Source organism: Dermacentor andersoni, chromosome 9 (genome assembly GCF_023375885.2).
Source record: "Dermacentor andersoni chromosome 9, qqDerAnde1_hic_scaffold, whole genome shotgun sequence".
Classification (NCBI taxonomy): Eukaryota; Metazoa; Arthropoda; class Arachnida; order Ixodida; family Ixodidae; genus Dermacentor; species Dermacentor andersoni.
Window position 1 is genome coordinate 107,163,103 of NC_092822.1, and position 21,948 is coordinate 107,185,050.

Consider the following 21,948-nt stretch of genomic DNA (forward strand, 5'->3'; position numbering starts at 1 on the left):
TCCCGCGCTACCTCGCAGAAATATGGGTGCGGCTGTTCACTGTTAAAGTAAAACCAGTGCGCCCGTCGGAGTGCACTCTTTCATGGCGCTTTCTACTCTGGGCGGCCCAGGCCGCCGCGCGCACCGGCCGGACCGCTGTATCTTGAAAGCCACCTGCGCCTGGTACAGAGCCCGCGCCGTGCTGTGTTTTCGCGACTTAGTTCGCGCTGAGGCGAGCGGCAGCAGGAAAGTCAAAGCACTCGCTGCTGCTGCCGCGTTTCCTCACTGCAGCATTTCAACAGCGAGTTTTCGAGGTTGTCTAGTGAGATGTCTTTGTTTGCTTACGCGCGCGAGACACCATGCTTGTTCATTTAGTTAGTGTGCCTCAGTTTATAATTTTACATGGTCCATAAAATTACTATCTACACTTCGTATAGCTCTCCACTACTTGCTGTCGCAATCGAAGCTTCGCCTTTCGGGAGAAACTGCGACTTGTTTCATGCACTCAGGAAATGTCTGAATAAAAACCGAGCTTGATACATTAACAAGAACTTTACTTTTTTACTTTAAATGCAGCTGCCTTTGTTAACTTCAATGTGGTGTTCATTCAGTAAAAAAACCGCCGACGATTACGATACTCTCTAATGCGAAATTTGAGCGTAGCTCTAAACGTGTTTTCCTTTCGCGACATACCGGCTGGCTCGTACAATCTGTCTTGAGCGGCGCATTGCAAACGGAGCGAAGTGTGGCGCGGCTGCCTTGCAAATCGCGAGATCGCGAGAGGAAGCGCTTGGATAACGCGTGGGAGTGATTCAGAGGAGCGGCCACAGAGAGACCCCCGCTCATGCAGCGCTTTGTTTCTATTTATGGTGTCGGCGGAAGCACTCGCGGCATCCCCTCGACCAAGAGATGACAGCGCACTATTCTGGCGACATCTCGTAGTGGTTGTTGCCACAGAACCCGTGTTGCACGGCAGAACGCCTTTCTTCTCACGCTTTCGCCATATCCTTCTCCTACACTTTCCGCATCAAGATTCCGCGCACCCTTCTCCCTGCTTTCCTCCTCGCGGTCTCGTCACTATCGCTGTCTTTCGTCTTCCGCTGCGCTCCACGTTCGCTCTTTCATTCTTCGATGTGATTGTTGCCCCGGTTAAGCCGAGGGACGCTGACGCTTTAAGTGAACGGTTTTGATCTCTTGTAAAAGCTGAATTCTAGTGAGCTTGCTGTTAGCTACAAACTTCTAACTGACATTGGTGGCACAAGGTTCAAAATAAAAGCTCGCCCGGTATTCTTAGCTAAATAATGGGCCTTGCAACTTTCTTTCGTACGCTTTTGTAATGAATCGTCTGCAACAAGAGTAATACGTGTTCTGGAATGCCATATTTCAATAATTAAACTGTCGCCATTGAAACGCTCGGTACGCGTTCTTCCCACGACTGTTCGCAACTCTACATACTCCCAGCTGGAAGCCGGCGGTGCACCTACTCGGAGCACCCCGGGCAGCAAGACCAGCGTACTGCACCATTCTCTCATCGGCGTCCTGTTCGCGAGACTAGTAACAGCGGCAGTGCCAGCAATGGCCGGCGCTCCAGGCGGTCCCCTGGCTCCTCACGACCTCCTTCCTGAAAAGGAGCTATCGTCTAGACGGCGTCAACTGGAGCCGCTCTACAACGTCCCTCCGGATGTCCAGGAGGGAAGAGTCCTGACCGAAGACCCACGCGTTGAGGACCAGCAGCCGCGCACCGTGGCCATGGCACCGTCGGGCGACGATGCTCGTGACAGACCCTTGAATTTGGCTGCAATATACATCGCCCGGAGCAATGCGGCGCACATCTTGGCCCTGTTCGACTCGCCGGGGACAGAGCAATACGTGAGAAATCTGTTCGGTCTATCCGTGATCCAGGTGTCGGTCGTAGAGGAGGGAAATAAACCATGAGTGGACGTTATGTCACAAAGCCAACATTTGCAAGCCAGCTGTCCACGAAGTCATTCCCTTCATTTTTTTTCGCTGTAAAATTCGGCCCAACACGGGACCTCTGACGCTCAGCGTCAGGGGTCCCGCCGCGGTAACCACACCACAATGCCAAACCGCATGCATAATGAAGGCGTGAAGGAGCCTGTATACTTTAGATAAAGACTTTGAATTTAAGACGACCAAAGGTATTGCTCGCAGGTAAACGTTTTTTTTTCACAATAGATTTGCTTTGCGTTGCAAAAAGCTTATTATTTATGCTAATCTTGTATAAAAAAATGGCCACAAAGACACGTTGAGTACAGATGTAAAAGGCATGGAAATGCGCTCTACATTATATAACGTACACCGACGCCATAAAAATAAAACACAGCATTCACCCCTAGCAGGTGCTTTCATTTGGAACAACTTTGCTGATTACTCGCGACACAGATAAAAAAAAACAATATCAAATTTGAACGCCAACTCATGTAATCATAATGTGCGCCTGCATACCGTTCAAACGTAATCGCCAGAGTTTTGCTAGTTAATATTAGAGCTGCCTTACAGCAGACAGGAAAAAAAAGTAAGCCATTCCGATTTTTGACCTGGACAAAGCTACAACAGAAGCTGTGGCAATATATAGCAACGGGGGCTTTGTAGCGGCCGTACGGAGGGTGAAGCGTGAACGCCGAGTTGTTGCACGTCTACTGACCTATGTTGATAAATGTTTTGCGATGACTTACTTTCCGTGAAGCGGAAGACTATATATAGGAGACCTGGAGATAAAGCGTATTTGCGGTAAAAAGCCAACAGCATAGGGCGTGTGTCTACACCAACTGTAAATTGTTAGTGCTCAAAAGAAAAAAAATGACCCGTTCAAATAGGCAGTAGGAAACTTGAGCTGCTGTTCCAGGATTCATATTCCGGACACTGACTAGACAAGAGATTAATAGATAAGGCTTCACGGAGAGAACACGGTCGTACTAAAATCGCGTGGGTGCAGAAATATCGTCTGCTCAGCAAAGTTCTGACCTTTACGTTATAAATAACTGTTACTCAGTTTTATGTAGATTTTACACGGTAATATCCAAACATTATGCAATGTACGTGATAAAAAATAGTTACATATTTCTGATTCTCCATTTTTTTCCCTTTAAATTAAGGTGTTAATACTGTAAACCATAGAAAAATTATGGAAAGGCTAGGACCGCCTTGAATAATTTATAAAATCTTCATACAACCACCTTTCGTTTTACTTTCGGTATTGACGTCATGATGGTGAACCCTTTTTCAAAGGGGATGCCAATAAGTCGTCATCATCATCATCATCATCATTTTGATAGTCACTAGGTAATCACCTAGCATGAACTGTGTAGGGACTTCTGGAAGCACCGATATTCAGAACAGACCTATCGAAATAAGACGTTTGGAGTACTCACTGTAAAAGAAGCATTCAAGAGCTTGATAGAGCCAAGGTTGTTGCAGGCTTAGGTGACTTTATAATATAAGTAATGGATGTTTTATGGAAGAGAGGAATGATCAAGGATAGGTGGGTGAATTCCTACACTGCAATAGGTGTATTAAAACCTGTATGCATAAAACACGCAAGCTAACTAGGAGATAGAGGAAAATTGCTAGGCTGTAATGGATTTAACGAAACCTCAAGCAGACCCAAGCACCTCAAGCACACTATGTGAATACCTGTCGTCAGCACACGTTGAAAGGAATAGATGGATGAATAAACTTTGCTGTAGTCCTTTGGGGTGCGCGTTAGTGCGCAGCTGGCCGCTCCGACGTCGGGTGTCAGGATTGGGGGCTCGTGATCCCATCGCTCGTGATCCGTTGTCAAGATTGGAGTCGGGCATGAATTAGAAGGTAGCTGGCCCATGCCGTCGTCCAACTTATCCACACTGAGGACGTTGATGAAGGGAAGGACTGCTTCTCACCGAGAACGAGGAATATGGGTTTATTTACAGTATTTAAATAGTCTAACATGACTGTTTGAGAAAGTACATCAGTCTAACATCACTGCTTGAGAGAGAATGTCAGTCCAACATGACTGCTTAAGAAAAGTCTGTCGAGCATCCGCACAACAGCAGCTTTTAAACACTCGGTTCTCCCGCGATACAAGGCGGCGAACGTTCGTTTAGTCACCACAAACTAGCCGCCTCCCGCAGGACGGTCTACGCACACAAAAGCACACACGTTCGAAGGTCCGGAACCGACGTCAGAGGGCCCCGTAGAACTCGGAGCCGTTCCGGGTAGCGCGTTGGGGAGTTTGGGAACAATAGTTGGCCCGCCGAACTCGTCGCGTCACAAAGTCGATTTAGTAACGCTGTGGCTAGAAGTTGGCGGCGACGCTCCCGGCATGTTGCCGTCGTAGTCGTAAGTGGGTGGCAATCTTGCACTGCAGCTCGCCGTTCTTAGCAGCGCCGGGATGTTGCCGCCTATAGTCGTAAGTGGGTGGCAATCTTGCACTGCAGCTCGCCGTCCTTAACAGCGCCGGGATGTTGCCGCCTATAGTCGTAAGTGGGTGGCAATCTTGCATCGCAGATGGCCATTCTTAACACGGGACAGAGAGGCCGAGCCTCTCCGCCACGTTGTGGGCCCGGTGGACAGCCCATATCTGTTCTTCGAGGTTGGGGGTGCGTAGAACTGCACTCCAGCGTGAAGTGTTGCTTTCATCGCCGTGTAACGTGGGACACCGCCAGATCATGCGACCTAAATTCGTTGTCATTCCATATTACACATGTATTTGTTGTCCGAATTTTAGATAAATCCTGTGAAGAAGTAGGGGGCTTGTGTGTGCCCCGCTCTGTAGAAGCCTTAGTGTTAGAGCCCGAGGTCTATTGTGTTTAGAATGTGCTAGTGGGTAGACCCTCCGAGCCAAATGAAAGCATTTAGTAAGTTTGTTGTACGAGGAAGGAGAGTCTGGATTTTCGGTACCCCCAACATCAGGATTCCTGGTGGCTACGCGGCCGATGATCCCTCGCGCAGCATTGTAGGCCCGCCGATTGATGTTAGGCGGGGCGCCCTCAATCTGTGCCACGTGGACTGGAATCCAGATGCTTGTATGTCGCATGATCCCCTTGTGTCGATGTATCCCCAAGGCCAGGTCGGATATGGTTCCTTTGGCAAATGCCCGAACGGCTGATCTCGAGTCACTGCAGACCGTTGTCCTCTTTCGTCCAATAAGACCATCGCTATTGCAGCCTGCTCGGCGATCTCAGAGGACGTTGGAATGGAATGCCAAAAAGGAATGCCAAATAAAAGGAATGCCAAAAGAAATTATCAGTATTCCTCCTTTAGTCAACACTGAATTGATAGAAAGTCTCCTAAGAAATGGGCTTATCGAGTGCATTGCTTTTTGTGTTCTCCATATTGTTCCCAGCTAGTGTTCACGAAACGCTTCAAGAATGTGCTGTACGGAAAGTTTCCAACCTTGATACCGCAACGTATACAAGTAGAGCTCCAGAGAGGTGAAAAAGAAGTGTGTATTTACTTATATGCAGTAAATGTTGTGAGAGTAGTGCGTTTGTATGCACATATGTAGTATAAAGCACACTGTCCAGTCATTTGAAATCGACTGCGCTTGTAAGTGGATTTGTCGTCGTCCCTGGAAATTTGCGACAGTCTGTGACCACAGAGCTTTCTACAATGGCAGGGTAGGTTGTTAAAACTTGTAAACTGAGAGCAACATTGCCTATTCCTGTATAAGGGTGATGTATTCGTGTTGTCCACTTTTCTTCTCTTGTGCCCTGTCTGCACTCCTCACCTTTTTTTGCATAATGAAGGGTGATGTAATGATGCAGTCGCAGAGTGGCTTCGAAAATCTTCACAGTCACTGTAGGCAACGGTGCAGTTCCCATGGATTAGACGGCGCAAAAGTCCCTACCGTGCGACCCTGCACGAAATGTTATTTCATTACCGTGTCTGTTATCCTGAAAGCCAGACACTCTTAAACCACTCGTGCCATATTCTATGAAGTCGATTGCGGTGAACAAAGAAAACGTAAGTATTTAGAAATATGTTCGTCAACCTACTAATATTATCCCTTACCAAATATTCGGGGTATTTTTTTTCGTTAACAGAATTGTTAACAATCCGCCCTTTCACCCAGCTGAATCGACCTTGAGATAGCTTACTCACGAAGGCGGACATTATTTCCATAGAAAATCGAAAGAATTGTCTGAAAAAGAAATTATTAGTTTTTCCTAACAAACTTTCAAACTAAGTACTTCCTGGCACATGTTTCAAATTGTGAATTGTAGCCGGTCACATCGAAAGCGATATCCACTTGGAACGAGCTCTCAGGATGACACCACTTCAGGGATTTGTGTTCCTATAGTTGGCGATGAAGTGAATTGGTGTTTTAAGGATTTTCGCGCTTGAATACGCAAAAAGATGTTGTGCTGACAACTAACTAGCACCACAGAGCGCTTTTAACGCCACTTTGACAGCCCTATATCAAATTGAATGCCACATTCAAAGTTGCCTACAAATGGATGTGCCTTCTGACTCCAAGTTTCCTTTCGTGTATTGCAATGTATGCCATAAAGTAATTAGGTTAGAACTACATTAGTGAAATTTTGCTGATCAATGACGCATTTTGATTACGAATGTAACTAATCTTTGCATCTCAGTAATCCAGCTGAGTAAGTACATTTGTGCTATGTGCCACAGCTGAAATTTAAGAATTCTACTAACGTTAAAATAAAAGAATCGTTACTTCGTTAGTGAAGCACACGCTGTGATTTAACTGACCTTGCAACTTGGGCTCGTAGTCGCATAAATTCCAGCTTCCGCATCCTGGCTTTCGACCGATTTTATGTCACCCAGTAAATCTTGTTTCATATTGAATATTTCGCAAAGATTTAATAGCAGATAAAAACGTATTCTTGCTGCCCATCCTTAAATTCGATGCAATAACGACCATATTTCAATGCGGAACAAAAACGCGTCCGTTTTCGAAATTTACGCAGGTGTGGAGCGAGTGCATTCGCCACTACTACACGTACTGCACTCCCCCGGTGGTCATGTTCAACTACGACACGAAACAGAGTGCGTGCGTTCCAACAACAGCGGCCAGCTATGCAACCACGGCGCTAACCTATTCGGTAGCAAGAAACCATGACTGGGGAACTGCCTGCAGCCCGACCGTGTCTACGGCATGTTCTTTGGGAATGCCCTCTTGCAGCCCTACACCGGGTAAGCGAGCGCAACGTAGCGAATTAGCGTTGTACGCTCTTTCTATCAATACCTACAAGAATAAAAAGGGCCCCAAAAACATTGTACGCGAACCTATTGTTGGGCTACTGAACAAGTGACGCATTGCGCGAAATAAAATAGCGGGAAGAGAGACGGGGCATAGTGCAGAATTTCAACAGTTTACTGCATGAAGCGACAGAAAGCCAATATACAGGCTATCTAATCATATGCCCCACCCAGAAGCGCTAAAACTTCTATAGTCATTTTGCTACCACAATACCACAAGATGTACCACACGTTTTTATTTCATGAGCAATAGAACATGCGAGTATGTCACATGGGAGAGTTAATGACACGATGATTGTAAGCCCACCGCCCAAAACGCAAGTAAGCCAATCTGAAATGTGCGCCACGGCCCATCTGTGCGGTGGACTTTCGTCTCGACGAGCTCGTTGACCACCGGTGTAACTTGAGTAATGGTCGTCGACAGCGCCCACGAACCGGGATCTTCCACGCTCCTATAACCGCGCTCCTATAACCACCACAGAGCATTGGGAGCGGAGAAAAGCACCGCCGCCAGATTAGCGATCGCGCATAACAGCGACGCGAGCTTCAAGCCACCTTCAGCGCTGTCATCTTCCTAGAACCGCAGCAGTCATTCTCCTCGCGCCGGTAATAGTGCGGGTGTGAATAGATTGTGAACTTTATGTTGTGACGATTAGTTAAACGGGTGTCCTCCACGAACGGGTGACAAAAGACTCCGTTCTGCGTGCGACTTCTTTACCAGTGCTCTGGCGTTTAGCATTGGAATGTGCGTGCTTCGTTTCTCGGCACGTGCGCTTCGAATTCCGCGATGCCGGCGTATGCGCTGCCACCATCACTTTTATATGTGCGCCATCGCGTCCCGTGCCGGCGTGCGGTTTCATAGAGCTGCATTAGAAACGATCGGTTTTCAATCGGATCTCCGGCGCCTCGGGAAATGCTTATTATTAGTGCACTCCCGATGCGGCGTCGATGTACCCGTGCACCTCACTGACAGGTTTGCTCTCAAACCAGTGTTCGTTTATGGTGCCACATGGCATTCGGCTTCTTGGTCGCATCTGGCATGACTTCGAGGACTGGAGCCATAATTTTGACGGTTTCCTGCCTCCACGTTCTGGAGATGTGCTCATAGCCTTTGAACATTCTATTACACAGGCTGCGCTTGTATGCCGTTTCTTGGAACTTCTCACGAATATGGGATATGGGGCCCCCGTGGATTTGTTGTTGTATATTGTCCAATTTGACTGTGCATTCTGCACTGTGAACTCTGCTAAAATGTTTTCTAAGATGTTTCGTAGGTCGACTGAACAATAACACAATCAATTTTTAACAAACCTAATAATTCGTGAGTTGATTTTGCAGTCACAAAAGCAACTTGGTGAAACGAAGTCTGAAATCGAAGGACTCAATTTTGTTGTCAAGAAATTTATGGAAATTTCTGACCATTTGAATGCTTGAGGAAAGCATTTAAAACATCCTTCACAGCACCTTTTACACTGTGATCTCGCATTATATCCAGCGTTTCGCGTGGCGTTCCTGTCAGGCTGTGCAGGTAGGCAACGAGGGAGTGGAGCTTGCGAAAAGACATGCGATATTCATGAGTGAGGGCCTTTGTTCGAGATCATGTGATGCCTTGATCATACCTTGATGTCCTTCGTGTAGAATCACTAAGACTGCTGGCCTCAGTGACGAATGGATAATGAGACGAGGGCCCTTGAGAAGAAGGCGATCACAAAGGGAATGTTCATCCTTCGCCGATACATACTTTGGTAAGTGAGGAGGCACCGCTGACTTTTTTAGGAATCGTGCTAGCAGAACAAAATGAGCGCGCTGCACTCTCCACAGCTATGGTCTCTCCTGATATCCTGTATGTTCACAGGCGGTACATCTGGAGCGGAATTCACGACTTTCGTAGCAAATTGTTCCACAGTGCCTTGTGAATGCACCTTGGGAGGAGTGCGAGAGAGTTCACCAGCCGTAGACATCAATTTTCCGGCAACCTACTCCATTTGGAACTGATGGGACATTGTCTTTTGCCTGAGCCTTTGCATCCTAGGAATAAGCACATCACTTTCTAATTTCGAAACAATGAAACGGGAGGAAGGTGACCAATTTCTACAGTTAATGTGATGCCTCTGATGAACTCGTCCAACATCTGGATGACCCATGCAGTACCCAAGGCCACTTTTTTCTGTTTGCCTGTATTTTTGTTATATGGTGGTCATTGACTTTGAGGCAAAGGCTATGGGCCTGCGTTCACCACATGGTTGAGATTGCAACAGCGCTCGCCAAGTCGAAAAAGCTGGAATCAGCCGACTGTTGTGGCACAAGATTACTGGTTGTTGGCCAAGCAACGATCGGGCGTAAGAAGTTTCTTGATTTTCATGAATGCTGCTTCCCATCGATGTTCCCAAGTCTAGCTAGTATTCTTGTTTTACAGCGTGCGTATCGGTGCAGTGGTTCCCGAGACACGGGGTATTAGCCTACAATGATGATTTGCCGTCCCGAGTAGATGTATGAAACCTGCAAGGTCTGTGGGAAGTACCATTGCATGGGCTGCTCCAATCTTGCCTGGATCTGCCTTGACGCCTAGTGCTCAGACAATGACGCCTAGGAATGAGACTTCGCAGAATCCAAAGCAACATCTCTCTGTTTAAAGTGATGCGTGCAATTGCAAGACGAGTAAATACTTGCTCAAGCTTTGCATTATGTTCATGCTTATTACGTCCAAACACAAGAACAACATCAATCATGGGAACACCATCCTGGCCATCGTGAGTTCATAAGACGTGATGCAGTAGGTCAGTCGGCAGAAACGGCGGTGACCAAAAGATGCGATGAACGTTGTCAGTTCTTGAGAGTCCGCCAACAGCTTGACTTCGTGAAGACCCGCAGTCGCATCCAACTTCGAAAAACGAGCTGCATCAACGAGGAGACTAAGGACTTGTTCGACGGTAGGTATATTGTGACGCTCTCTGAGAACCACCTGGTTCCGTCGAGTGAGGCCAACACACTTCACTTTTATTACTTTTAGGCCCCCAATATCGGAGTATTACATAAGCGGTGGGTAGAGACACAAGTGATTGCATATACGAAAAATTATCGGTCAAATATGGCAATTATACAATCACAAAATATAGATGGACAAGTGGTTGCAGTGACGCACAGTCGCACACAGACGTTAATTTCTCTTGGTCTTAGTTACCACTACCAGACTGGCACGGAACGGAGTTGGCTTATCAATACGACAAATGTCGCCTTCAAATTTCTCCAGGTCTTTGTCAAACGACTTCACGCAGCGGGTAGGTATCCGTGGAAGGGCACTCAATGAGAATGGTACAGCGCCTTGCTTGAGGCGTATTGTGTACTCGTCGCGGAGTGTGCGGAGGCCGCGCAACAGTTCGGCACGGAGCGTTGGCACAGGGGTGTTCACGGCACCAAGCAGTTTGACGACCTCAAGGGCCTGAATATCCAGTAGAAAAAGTAATGGTACAAAAACGGACTCACTGATGAAAAGACGCTTAGAGCTTGTTTTCCTTCAAAATAGACAGCCAGATACGAGCCCCGTACACGAAGAGGTTGGCTTCCAGGTCTTGTCAAGACTGTACAAATGTTGTCAAGCTCATCCAGGATTCCAGGCAAGGGACTTGGGATTGCAGAAACCTCAGCTCCTCAGTCTACTTTGAATTATGTAATTGTCGACCGCGACATCCCCGAACCTAGCTTTGGCAGGTAACTCCAGAGCGTGATGCTCGATGGCACTAAGCTTGGCGTGTTTTGACTTTGTAGAACGACAAACTTCAGAAAAACAACCTTTCTTTCCGCGAGACTTCCCGACCGAGTTCCGTGCTGGGCACTCGGAGCGTGCACGAAACGCTCGACCGCAGAGGGCACAACCCGCACTTTCGTGCTGGCAGCGTTTTGACACGTTGTCGCGAAGGAAACATTCGAACTTTTGCGGCATCATTTTTCACGGTGGTTTGCGAAGTAACCTTGGCGAGTGAGCGTTTCTTATCAGCGTCCTCGGATTAACGAGTTCGCGTCGAAGTTTCTTTGAGGCTGAGCTTCGAGGGAGCGGCACAGGTGTTCTTAGAGACGCATGTCCCGCAAGCTGACAAAAAACCTGTTGCGATATAAGTGTTCTTCTACCGCCGATGACGGATAGTTGCATCTTTTTAACTATGGAGGAAGAAAAAAGATAGGAAGGAGCATACCACACGCGACTGAAGCGAAACATATCGGCCCAACACGTGGTCGCATGTTCAAGTGCGCTATTGGTTTTAGCGTTTCGGTTTTCGCGGAAGATATGCTAGGCTGCGTGTCGCTCTGAAGTCTCGGGCCAAGATGGTTTTCGCTTCGCCCGGAGAGCGCCCGCCACGCGTTGGCCACCGTCGCCATGCCAGTTTGAGCCTGGTGACACTCGGCCCTGCATCCCTCGACGAACTCCGGGCAAGGGAGGACCTGGAACTTCGTGCCACTCGTATGCTGGGCCAGTGGCTCAGTCAACGGGCCGCCACGCTCGATCTCCCTGTGGATGCCCCCCTGCCTACTACCGCTTCGAAGCCTCTCCAGGACGGGCACCCAGTACAAGAGCCCCATGCTTCGGTCCCGCTCCCCCCCTCCGACGACGAGGACATGGATATGTCCAGCTCCCGGAAACGCGCCCGCGAGAGGGAGAGCGAGGACGAGGAGCCAACCGGGCGACGTAAGCAGCCGTCGAGCTCTCCCTCCAGCCCGGAGCAGCACACGGCAGCCAGCTGCCACGTGCAGCAACCGGACCACGGCAGCGCCATTTCCCCACAATCGGGCGAAACAGCCTCCACCTCCTCTCCGCCTGCCGCCCAAGACGGAGGCCCTCCAGGAAGGGCGAGCAACACCTCTCGACATCCCGTCGAGTCTACAGCCGCCGCCTCCGCGGCCCCTCAGAGCAAGGGCGCGCCCGGAACCATCCTCAACGCGCCGTCTGCTCCTGATGGCGGCGCGTCCACTGCAGCGTCTGCTAGCGAACCAGCTACAAACGAAAGCGCTGCCGACGAGATGGAGCTGACGGACGCAACACCCACTGTTTCGTCACATCAGGGCCCTGATCACCCCGCGGCGCGGTTCCTGAAGGACCAACCATGCCAGCCTGCTTCGCGGCCGAAGCCAAAGGGGCAGAAGAAGAGGCAGAAAAAGAGGAAGGAGCCTGCCCATGTTTCCCGTTCGTCTCCCGGGGCAACGGACGACTCGCGGCGCCCACCCGCTACCCTGGTCACCTCCAGTGTGCCTACAGCCGCAGTACAGAGAGTGACACCATCCGCCCGCGAGTCCACCACGTACGACTTCACGCTGGTGCAATCAAAGAGGGACCGGCGCCGTGCACGAGCCCTGGAGACTGCTGCACTCCCGGTTGACCCCGCGGTCGTCGGTACGGTGCTCTTCCGTCCCTCGGCGCCCGGCGGAACCTTCCGAGGAGCACCGCGCCTCTCACTCGCTGCAACCCTCTCTTCGCGGCCCGGTGTTGCAGTGGTTCGCGTTCACCATAAGCGCAACATCGTGGCCGCCGATACTATCACCCGGGAGTGCCTGGAGGAGCTGCTGGCGGTCACTGAGCTGCACGGAATTCCAGTGACTGCCCGACTGCCAGCCGAGCGCGGCAAGAGCACCGGCTTCCTGCACGGGGTGGTCGGGTTACCCGCGGACACAGACCTGCTGGGAGCCATCGAGTCGAGCGTCCCCGTGCAGTCGGCAACGAGGGAGGAGAGCACCATCACCATCCGATTCGCGGGACCGGTCCCCCCTGAACACGTGCGCCTTTTCAAGCTCGGGTTCAGGGTGAGACCTGCCAGGCCCCGTCCAGTGCAATGTCGGCAGTGCGGCCGCTTCGGGCACGTGCTGGAGTCCTGCAGATGGCCGACCGACTGCATCTCCTGCGGCAAAAGCCACGCGGAGGGCGCCGCCTGCGAGAAAGTTCGCTGCAGGAACTGCGGGGGCCCCCATAGGGCCGACACTCCCGCCTGCCCCAAATGGCAGGAAGAACGGGAGGTGGCCACCATCATGGCTTCCTCCACCTCGGCATTGTCGAGGCGTGCTGTCAGGGCAGAGCCACAGCAGTCCTCATCTTCGGCGCGGTCCTATGCGAGCGTGCTGAAGGGCCCCAGTCCTGCACCTAGGCATCCGGTACCAGCCCCTCGTGCCTCTCAACGCCAGCAGACACAGGATACTGCTGCTCCACCCGCCCAAACTACTATGGATCAGCTGGTAGAAAACCTGCTGCTCACCATGCAAGCAGTCAGAACCTTGCTGCCAGCTGACCATCCGCTCCGGGCCATCTGCCTGCAGGCAGTGGCATATCAACAGCAACACAATCACCATGGCTAGTCGCACAGCAAAGCGTCGGCCGCGCATCCTGCAGTAGAACGTGCGCTCGCTGCGCCGACGACACGCCGAACTTTCCCAACACCTACTTCTGCACGAGTACGACGTGCTCGCGTTGCAAGAGACATACACGCGCGACGGGGAGTGCAACTTTCCGGGATTTGTGGGATACCACAGTGCGACCACCTGCGAGTTACGGGCTTGCGCCAACGTGCAGTGCTGTGATCCGCTCCATCCACCCGGTCGCTCCCGCGCGTCTATTTACATCCGTGCGCGTCTTGCCCAAGCCGTCGTTCGTGTGGCCGACATTGTACCCACCTCCGTAGAGTGTGTGGCTGTGACTGTGCGCGTTGGGGGGGGCGACACTTGTGTCGCCAGCGTGTACGTGCAACCCGTACGACGGTGGGATACCACCTTCATCGAGAGCCTCACCGCGCGCATCGGTGGTGACTGTCGTGTGCGGTGACTTCAACTCCCACCACACGGCGTGGGACAGCGCCCACAGTGAGCCGAACGGCAGGGACCTGCTGAGTTCCATCCATGCTTCGGGCCTGCTAATCATCAACACCGGAAGTCCCACTTTTGTGCGTCGGAGGGTACACGAGAGTGCGATAGACTTGTCGCTCGTGAGTGAGCGATGCCACTACGAGTGGGTTCGCAGCCCTGACACGCAGGGGTCGGATCACTATCCGATCTCTCTCGACCCGCTCGGCCTGAACCGCACGCGGACATGTACGCACCGCGTCACGGACTGGTCCCATTTTCGGTCCCTCTGTGCCATACCCCCTCCGGCGAATACAAACTTTCTTACGCATCTTACGAGGTGTTTGGATGCCGCTACAAAATCGTGCGCGGTGCCTGTTGGAACGCCGGTCCCCGATATCAAGCTTCTCAATCTGCGCGCTGTCCCGTCGTCGCGCCGAACGCCGTGCCATCAAGAGCGACAAGGTGGAGCATTGGACTTTATACAACCGCCTGGACGCTGCGTGTCGCCGTCACGCCAGGCAGTGCCGCAATCAGAGCTGGCAAAGTCTCTGCGTGTCATTGGAGGACACTCACGACAAGTCGCGCCCTTGGCGCATTCTCGCTTCCCTCCTCCGTCCCAAGGTCCCTCGCCATCCTGCACTCTCCATCGCGGTGGCTACGGGCTTGAGCACAGTGCAACTGGCCGAACTCTTCGCCGATGCCTTCGCTCCACCGCCACCGTCTGTGCGCCCCGTCAGTGCACCCTGCGAACTACCGCCGCACAACAAGGCTGAACTCCTCGCTCCCCTGCGCTACTTTCCTACGAGGGCAATCTTGGAGCACGTAGAGGTGCTTTGCTCGGCCGAGTTTACCCTCAGTGAGTTGCGCATTGTTTTGAACACGCGTAAACGACGCTCAGCGCCTGGTGCCAACGGACTAACTCATCAGGTCCTCAGGAACGTCGATGCAGCGCAGCTCCCTTCCATACTCGAGGCCTTCAATGGCGTCTGGCGCAGTGGCATTATTCCTGCTGACTGGAAAGAGGCGATCGTCGTCCCTATTCTCAAGCGCGGCAAAGCTGCCACGAGCGTCAGCTCCTATGGCCCAGTGCCGCTTACTTCGGTAGCCGGCAAAACTCTGGAGGCCATGGCTTTGCGCCGCCTTGAGTGGATTGCCTCCGCCCTCGACGCTTTCGCCCCAGAACAGAGTGGTTTCCGGCGACTGCGCTCAGCAGCTGACTCGCTCGCGGACGTCGTGGCTACGCTAGAGCACGCAGCAAGTCGCCAAGAAGCCGGATATCTCGTGCTGCTCGATGTGCAACGAGCATTTGATTGTCTCCCTCACACCACCATCATTCAAGCCCTCCGTGAGCTACGTGTCACCGGCCGCCTCTTTGACTACATCGCGGCCTTTCTCAGTGACCGCACGCTCAGAGTGCGAGTTGGCGACTCGCTCAGTGCCCCTCGCAGCGTGACCTCCGGGGTTCCCCAGGGCAGCGTAATCAGCCCATTTCTTTTTAACTTGGCTCTGGCAAGACTACCTAACTACATCCCCAAGATGACAGCCCACGAAGTCCGCGTGGCGATCTACGCCGATGACATTGCACTGTTCGCGTGCGGGCCCACGGCCCTCGGCTTCCAAGTGCGAGAATCCCTGCAGTCGGCGATCAACGCCGTCGATGGATATCTCGCCAGCATAGGGCTCCAGCTCTCGGCGTCAAAAACTGAGGCGTTGTTAGTACACCCCCGTGCTCGTGCGCGTTTCGAACTGCCTTGTCTCACGCTGCGCGGAAGACCCCTCCCGTGGCAGAGAAAAGTGCGCTATCTCGTACTTGACATCGACTGCCGGGTCAACTTTAACGCCGCCGTCTCCCAGCTCTGCAAGAATTCTAAGAAGGTGGCTGGCGCCGCACGCTCCCTGCTCGCCCGTGGTCGTGGTTGTACACCGCAACTTGCGCTTCGAGTTTACAACTCCGTCGCAACAACGCGAGCACTCTATGCGCTTCCCCTCACGAACGCCAGAGCCACCAACTGGAACGCCATCGACATGGAGCACCGCACCGTAATTCGTCAACTTTACGGGCTTCCTCGCAACTCGCAAGTAGGAGCAACTCTCGCCGAAGCGGGAGACTGGCCGCCCTCACTTCGCGCACGGAAGCAAGCGATGAACCACATCGAGCGCCTTCAACATTCGCCACAGGGACAACGCCTCGTTTGTCGCCTCCACACCCTCGAGGGCTCGGGCATGGGCCAGCGTGCCACGGAGTTCAGCGCACTCGTCGCGTCGACGCCGCAATTCCTACCTCTGCCGGTATCGCCGCACGCCTCCGCGCTACTCGATGTAAACACCACGGTGCCAGGCGTCAATTCCAAGCGTCGAACAGCTGTTTGTGCTATGCAGCAGGAAACGGCCGCACTGCTACACGAGCGCCTAGGGGGCCGGCTGCTCGTTTACACCGACGGCTCCGTGGCGAGTGATGGTTCTGGTGCTGCAGCCTGCACGGCGCCGGATATTTGCGCTACACGGCAGTGCCGCCTTCGTGTTGTGTGGTCGTCGACGGTGGCCGAGCTTGCGGCGATCGACCTAGCCGCTGATCTGCTTCAACAGCGCAGTGTTGTTTCTCCCGCGATCCTTTCGGACTCGCGCGCGGCACTGTGTATGCTGGCGAAGGATTACCTTGGACCTCCGTTGGAGCAGCGCGTCGGCTCAAAGCTCCGCCATCTCGTCAGCCAGGGCTGCGATTTGGCGTTGCAATGGGTTCCAGCGCACATCGGTCTGCTAGGGAACGAAGCCGCGGACGCTCTCACAAAGCAGGCTCACTCCCTGCGCTTCCCCCTCGCTACCTCGGTCAGCGGCTTCGACGTGGCCAAAGCAACCATTCTGCGAACGCTCCGTGCGCAGCATCCGGACCAGCGCGTCGCCGCGGGTGCGTCACTTCGACTCCTCCCCCGCGTGGGCTTCTCCCGGGTGGACCGCTCTTTCGTGCTTCGCCTGCGCGTCGGCTGCTACAGGACGGCTGCTAGAACGCACAGGCTGCAGGGGATCGGCGACCCCGCGTGCAGCAACTGCGCCGATTTGGAGACGCTCGACCACTTGCTACTTCGCTGCCCTGCCTTCGATGTGGAGCGCACGGACTTGTGTACAGTCTATCGGCGACTGGGACTGACTTACGATACGGCGACCGCGCTGCTATTCCCTGCAACCCACTCGTCCATCGTGAAGCACGCTCTTTCGGCACTGCTAGACTACTGTAATGCGACGCGCTTGAGAGCGCGGCTCTGAGCCCCGCACTCACATTTTTTTCCCCCTTGCCACGTTCGACCTGTCTTTCTCTCCTTCATCTTTTTCTTCCCATTCCCCCTCCCCCGTGCAGTGCTGTTGAGGTGTCCTCCTGTGAGAGACAGTTACGGCGCTGCACTCATTTCTTCCGTTTCCTTTCCTAAAATCACTTCACACACACACACGTTTTAGCGTTTCCGCTCTGCAGGCAGAGCCACGGTAGGGCAGCCGAACAAACATGCACTTAATACAAACTAGCATAGCTAGTGGGAAGCAAACGTCTCAGCAATCCTCAATTCTTGCTCCGTGATCTCGACGCAAGAGGCCACGTATTTGGCCACCACTGTGGCTTTCTGGAGCTTTTACTTGCCAAGGCTGGTTGCGTGATGTAATGCTCCCTCCAATATTTTCATTCCTCGATAGTTTCAAGCATGAAATGCTTTTAGCCTCTCGTTGTCGGCTCCTACAAGTTACCTTGAGTCAAAGGTAAGAACCGTTATCCAGGCACTCAAATGAGAACATCTGGACAACCAGTCAGGACCGCATTACACACACTAGTTACTTCGCAAACAAATTAAAAAATGTTGCTTCCGAGTTCTTCCTAATGTTTGTTCACAATATCGCTCAAGCTATTACTTGTAGCATGCTGAAGTTTTATTTGTCATTTGCAATAGGCGACGTTCAAAAGCAGATAGTCTTCTCATTATCACCTTTGGTGCTGTCACACAGTTGACTGTACGCGCTTCAACGCCAGCGGTCCGTGAGGGCAGCTCCGATAGCGTCCGGCAGGGTGCAACCCGGTAGCGTCCGGTGAAGCCCGGATGACCGAGACGAGACTTGCAATCAAGTTCTGCCTTTAAAAGCGAACAATTGCATCCATATGGACCAGTGCGCTGTATCGCGTCGTGTGGTGTGGTATGGTGCGGTGTGACGCTGCGAACATGCACTAAACCCACTTTAAAATTCTCGCTAGTATCATCTTCAACCAATCTACTTCGCCGGTAGCCAGTCCAAGCCTACATCTACTCTCGATTATGGGAGAGCAATAATTTTTGCCCGCACGGACGCTACCACGTTGCCCTAAAGTCTTCCTTCTTGGAAAACAGCAAAGCCGGCGTCCTTATTTCAGTCAGAACCATCGTGTTTTCTTTCTTAAATGTTTAGACAAGAATGCGTGAAGGTGTCGTGGGAACCGGCTTCTTCCTGACAATGCATACCATGTAGTCAATTCCATCCCTGACGGGCCATTGCTGGTCCTGTTCCTTCGCACGTAGTTAAACAGGTCACACACGGGCTAAAAGAGCAGGACACGTGGAATACAACTGGAATCCGCTCTTCGGGCATTCTCTAACACATATTTAGCTGGTGTAGTAAGCTTTGTGCTTTGTACAAAGTATTTACTAAGGTAATTGCAAATAGAATCCGGAACACCTTAGACTTCCGTCAACCAAAGGACCAGGCAGGATTCCGTAAAGGCTACTCAACAATAGATCATATTCACACTATCAATCAGGTGATAGAGAAATGTGCGGAATATAACCAACCATTATATATAGCTTTCATTGATTACGAAAAAGCGTTTGATTCAGTCGAAACCTCAGCAGTCATGGAGGCATTGCGGAATCAGGGTGTAGACGAGCCGTATGTAAAAATACTGAAAGATATCTATAGCGGCTCCACAGCCACTGTACTCCTCCATAAAGAAAGCAACAAAATCCCAATAAAGAAAGGCGTCAGGCAGGGAGATACGATCTCTCCAATGCTATTCACAGCGTGTTTACAGGAGGTATTCAGAGACCTGGATTGGGAAGAATTGGGGATAAGAGTAAATGGAGAATACCTTAGTAACTTGCGCTTCGCTGATGATATTGCCTTGCTTAGTAACTCAGGGGACCAACTGCAATGCATGCTCACTGATCTGGAGAGGCAGAGCAGAAGGGTGGGACTAAAAATGAATCTGCAGAAAACTAAAGTAATGTTTAACAGTCTCGGAAGGGAACAGCAGTTTACGATAGGTAGCGAGGCACTGGAAGTGGTAAGAGAATACATCTACTTAGGACAGGTAGTGACTGCTGATCCAGATCATGAGAGTGAAGTAATCAGAAGAATAAGAATGGGCTGGGGTGCGTTTGGCAGGCATTCGCAGATCATGAACAGCAGGTTGCCATTATCCCTCAAGAGAAAAGTGTATAACAGCTGTGTCTTACCAGTACTCACGTACGGGGCAGAAACCTGGAGGCTTACGAAAAGGGTTCTACTTAAATTGAGGACGACGCAACGAGCTATGGAAAGAAGAATGATAGGTGTAACGTTAAGGGATAAGAAAAGAGCAGATTGGGTGAGGGAACAAACGCGCGTTAATGACATCTTAGTTGAAATCAAGAAAAAGAAATGGGCATGGGCAGGACATGTAATGAGGAGGGAAGATAACCGATGGTCATTAAGGGTTACGGACTGGATTCCGAGGGAAGGGAAGCGTAGCAGGGGGCGACAGAAAGTTAGGTGGGCAGATGAGATTTGGAAGTTTGGAGGGTCAACATGGCCACAATTAGTACATGACCGGGGTAGTTGGAGAAGTATGGGAGAGGCCTTTGCCCTGCAGTGGGCGTAATCAGGCTGATGATGATGATGATGATGAAGCTTTGTGCCTCTCGAGCCAGCTCACTGGGTTTCCTGCTCAGTTGGCTCGGGGCCCCGTTGGGAATGAAGCCCTGACCATCTGCCACAGAAACAGCCATTGAAGTAACCACTTTGTTGTGCTGCGAGACTTCACTTCCACAACTATGTATGTATGTATGTTCTATGTATGTCGCTAACATTTCTCCCGATAACCTATAGTGCACCAGGTCAGGTAGCCCATGGTCTAATGGGTATAGCATCGGGCTGCCGATATGATGGAACCGGGTTTGAAAGAAACGGTGATGCGAACTTGGCTGGTCAATATATAACATTGGGTATTTGCTGTTCGTATACCAACTTCGTTCGACCATTTTTGGATCACTGGGCTTGTGGCACAGGGTACGCGCAGCTCTTAGAGGACATCTTTCGCGCCAATTTGGGTACCTGGATATGTGCAACGCAACTGGGTGTTACTGCTCTTCAATGCGACTATCTTCAACTTCACCTTGGGTCATTGGTTGGGCGCCACATGGTATGTGCCGCTTCTCAGTGAGCCTTTTTGACATCAACTTTGGTTACACGGTACGTGCCGCTCTTCAATGACCGCAGAAATGCTTTCACGTTTTCTGGTGCAAGCGGAATCGAACCCGCGTCATTTATATTTAGACAACTCAAACAAAAATATATAGTTACGCACGCGCCCCGCACGTACTTCACGGCATAGCGGCGATATAGCACCGTGTGTCCAGTGGCAAGTGCGAAAGGGAATCCAAGCTGTATACAAGCCCCATTCATGGCCCGTTTTGGCGGTAGCATTAAGATGTGCTGCTACAGTGCTTCATTATTAGCGATACTGTCACGAGTTCTCACTGACAGTATACAGGCTGTGACAGTATGAAGGTAGTCCGTCTCTGACAGTGTCTAAGACGGGCTTGCCAAAAGAGAACAGCCTTTTTTTCATGACGGCCGACACCCAAAAAACCCTGGGGCCTAACTGCGCCCTTCGTCGTCTTCTCTCTGGCGATTGGTATGTGTAGTGGGCAGCTGACTACTTGGGATCGGAACTCGTAGTGCGTCGCCTAAGACACGTCATTATTTCACACGTGAAAAGCGACCGTCCCGGTCGCTGATCGGTGGGAGTATAGGGCGACAGAGGGCGCGGGAGAAAGTCCATCAGACGGACACGTCTTCGCGGGCGTAGTACGGTTTGATCTGTGATACAGGGAAAATCTCTGCTCGAGCTCAGAGTAGTGCTCTGAGGCACTACCTCGTAGTTCAGGTCGCTGAGTCGCCTGGCGATCTTGTACGGGCCAACGTTTCGACGCAGGAATTTTTCCTACAGACCCGATGGCGGATGGCTGTCCAGACACAAACGTAGTCGCCGGGTTCATACTGGTTGTTGATTGGACCACTGTTGTAGTGGCGAGCGTCAGTACTCTGCTGGAGGTTGACGCGGTTGCAAGCAAGCTGTCGAGCTTCTTCGGCCTTCTGGACGATGTCGTCAGCATGAGTGCTTCTGTTTTCGTTGTCGACCGGGAGCATGGCGTCTTAAGGTGTTGTTACGCAGCGCCCATAAACCAGTTCAAATGGTATGAATCGGGTGGTTTCCTCAACAGCCGTATTGTATGCGAATCTCACGTACGGTAAAATTTGTTCCCAGAACTTGTGCTCTACACCAACGTACATCGAGATCATATCGACGATAGTTCTGTTGAGGCGCTGCGTACGTCCATTAGTTTGTGAGTGATAGGCCGTAGTTTTCCGATGCTCGGTGCGGGTCAGTGTGACGATCTCCTGTATTATTTCAGCAGTGAAAGCCGTGCCTCGATCGGTTATTAAGACGGAAGGGGCCCCGTGACGTAATACGATGTCATGGACAAAAAACATGGCGACTTGTGTAGATGTTCCGCATGGTATAGGTTTTGTTTCTGCGTATTGCATTAGGTAGTCCGTTGCGACGACTATTCATTTGTTGCCTGCGCACGACGTAAGGAATGGACCGAGAAGATCAATTACAACCTGTTGAAACGGTGCTGGAGGAAAGTC

The 21,948-nt window shown here is 51.6% G+C and overlaps 1 protein-coding gene across 2 annotated transcripts in view; it reads left to right on the top strand.

The window, feature by feature from the left end:
* LOC129384505 (uncharacterized) overlaps positions 1-21,948 on the top strand; it is a 120,580-nt gene that overhangs the window by 1,179 nt on the left and 97,453 nt on the right. For both annotated transcript variants that reach the window (XM_072284388.1, XM_055070038.2), the window contains exons 2-3: positions 1,441-1,848; positions 6,915-7,140. In XM_072284388.1, the coding sequence (XP_072140489.1) occupies positions 1,441-1,848; positions 6,915-7,140 (634 nt within the window). The remainder of the gene's footprint in view (positions 1-1,440; positions 1,849-6,914; positions 7,141-21,948) is intronic.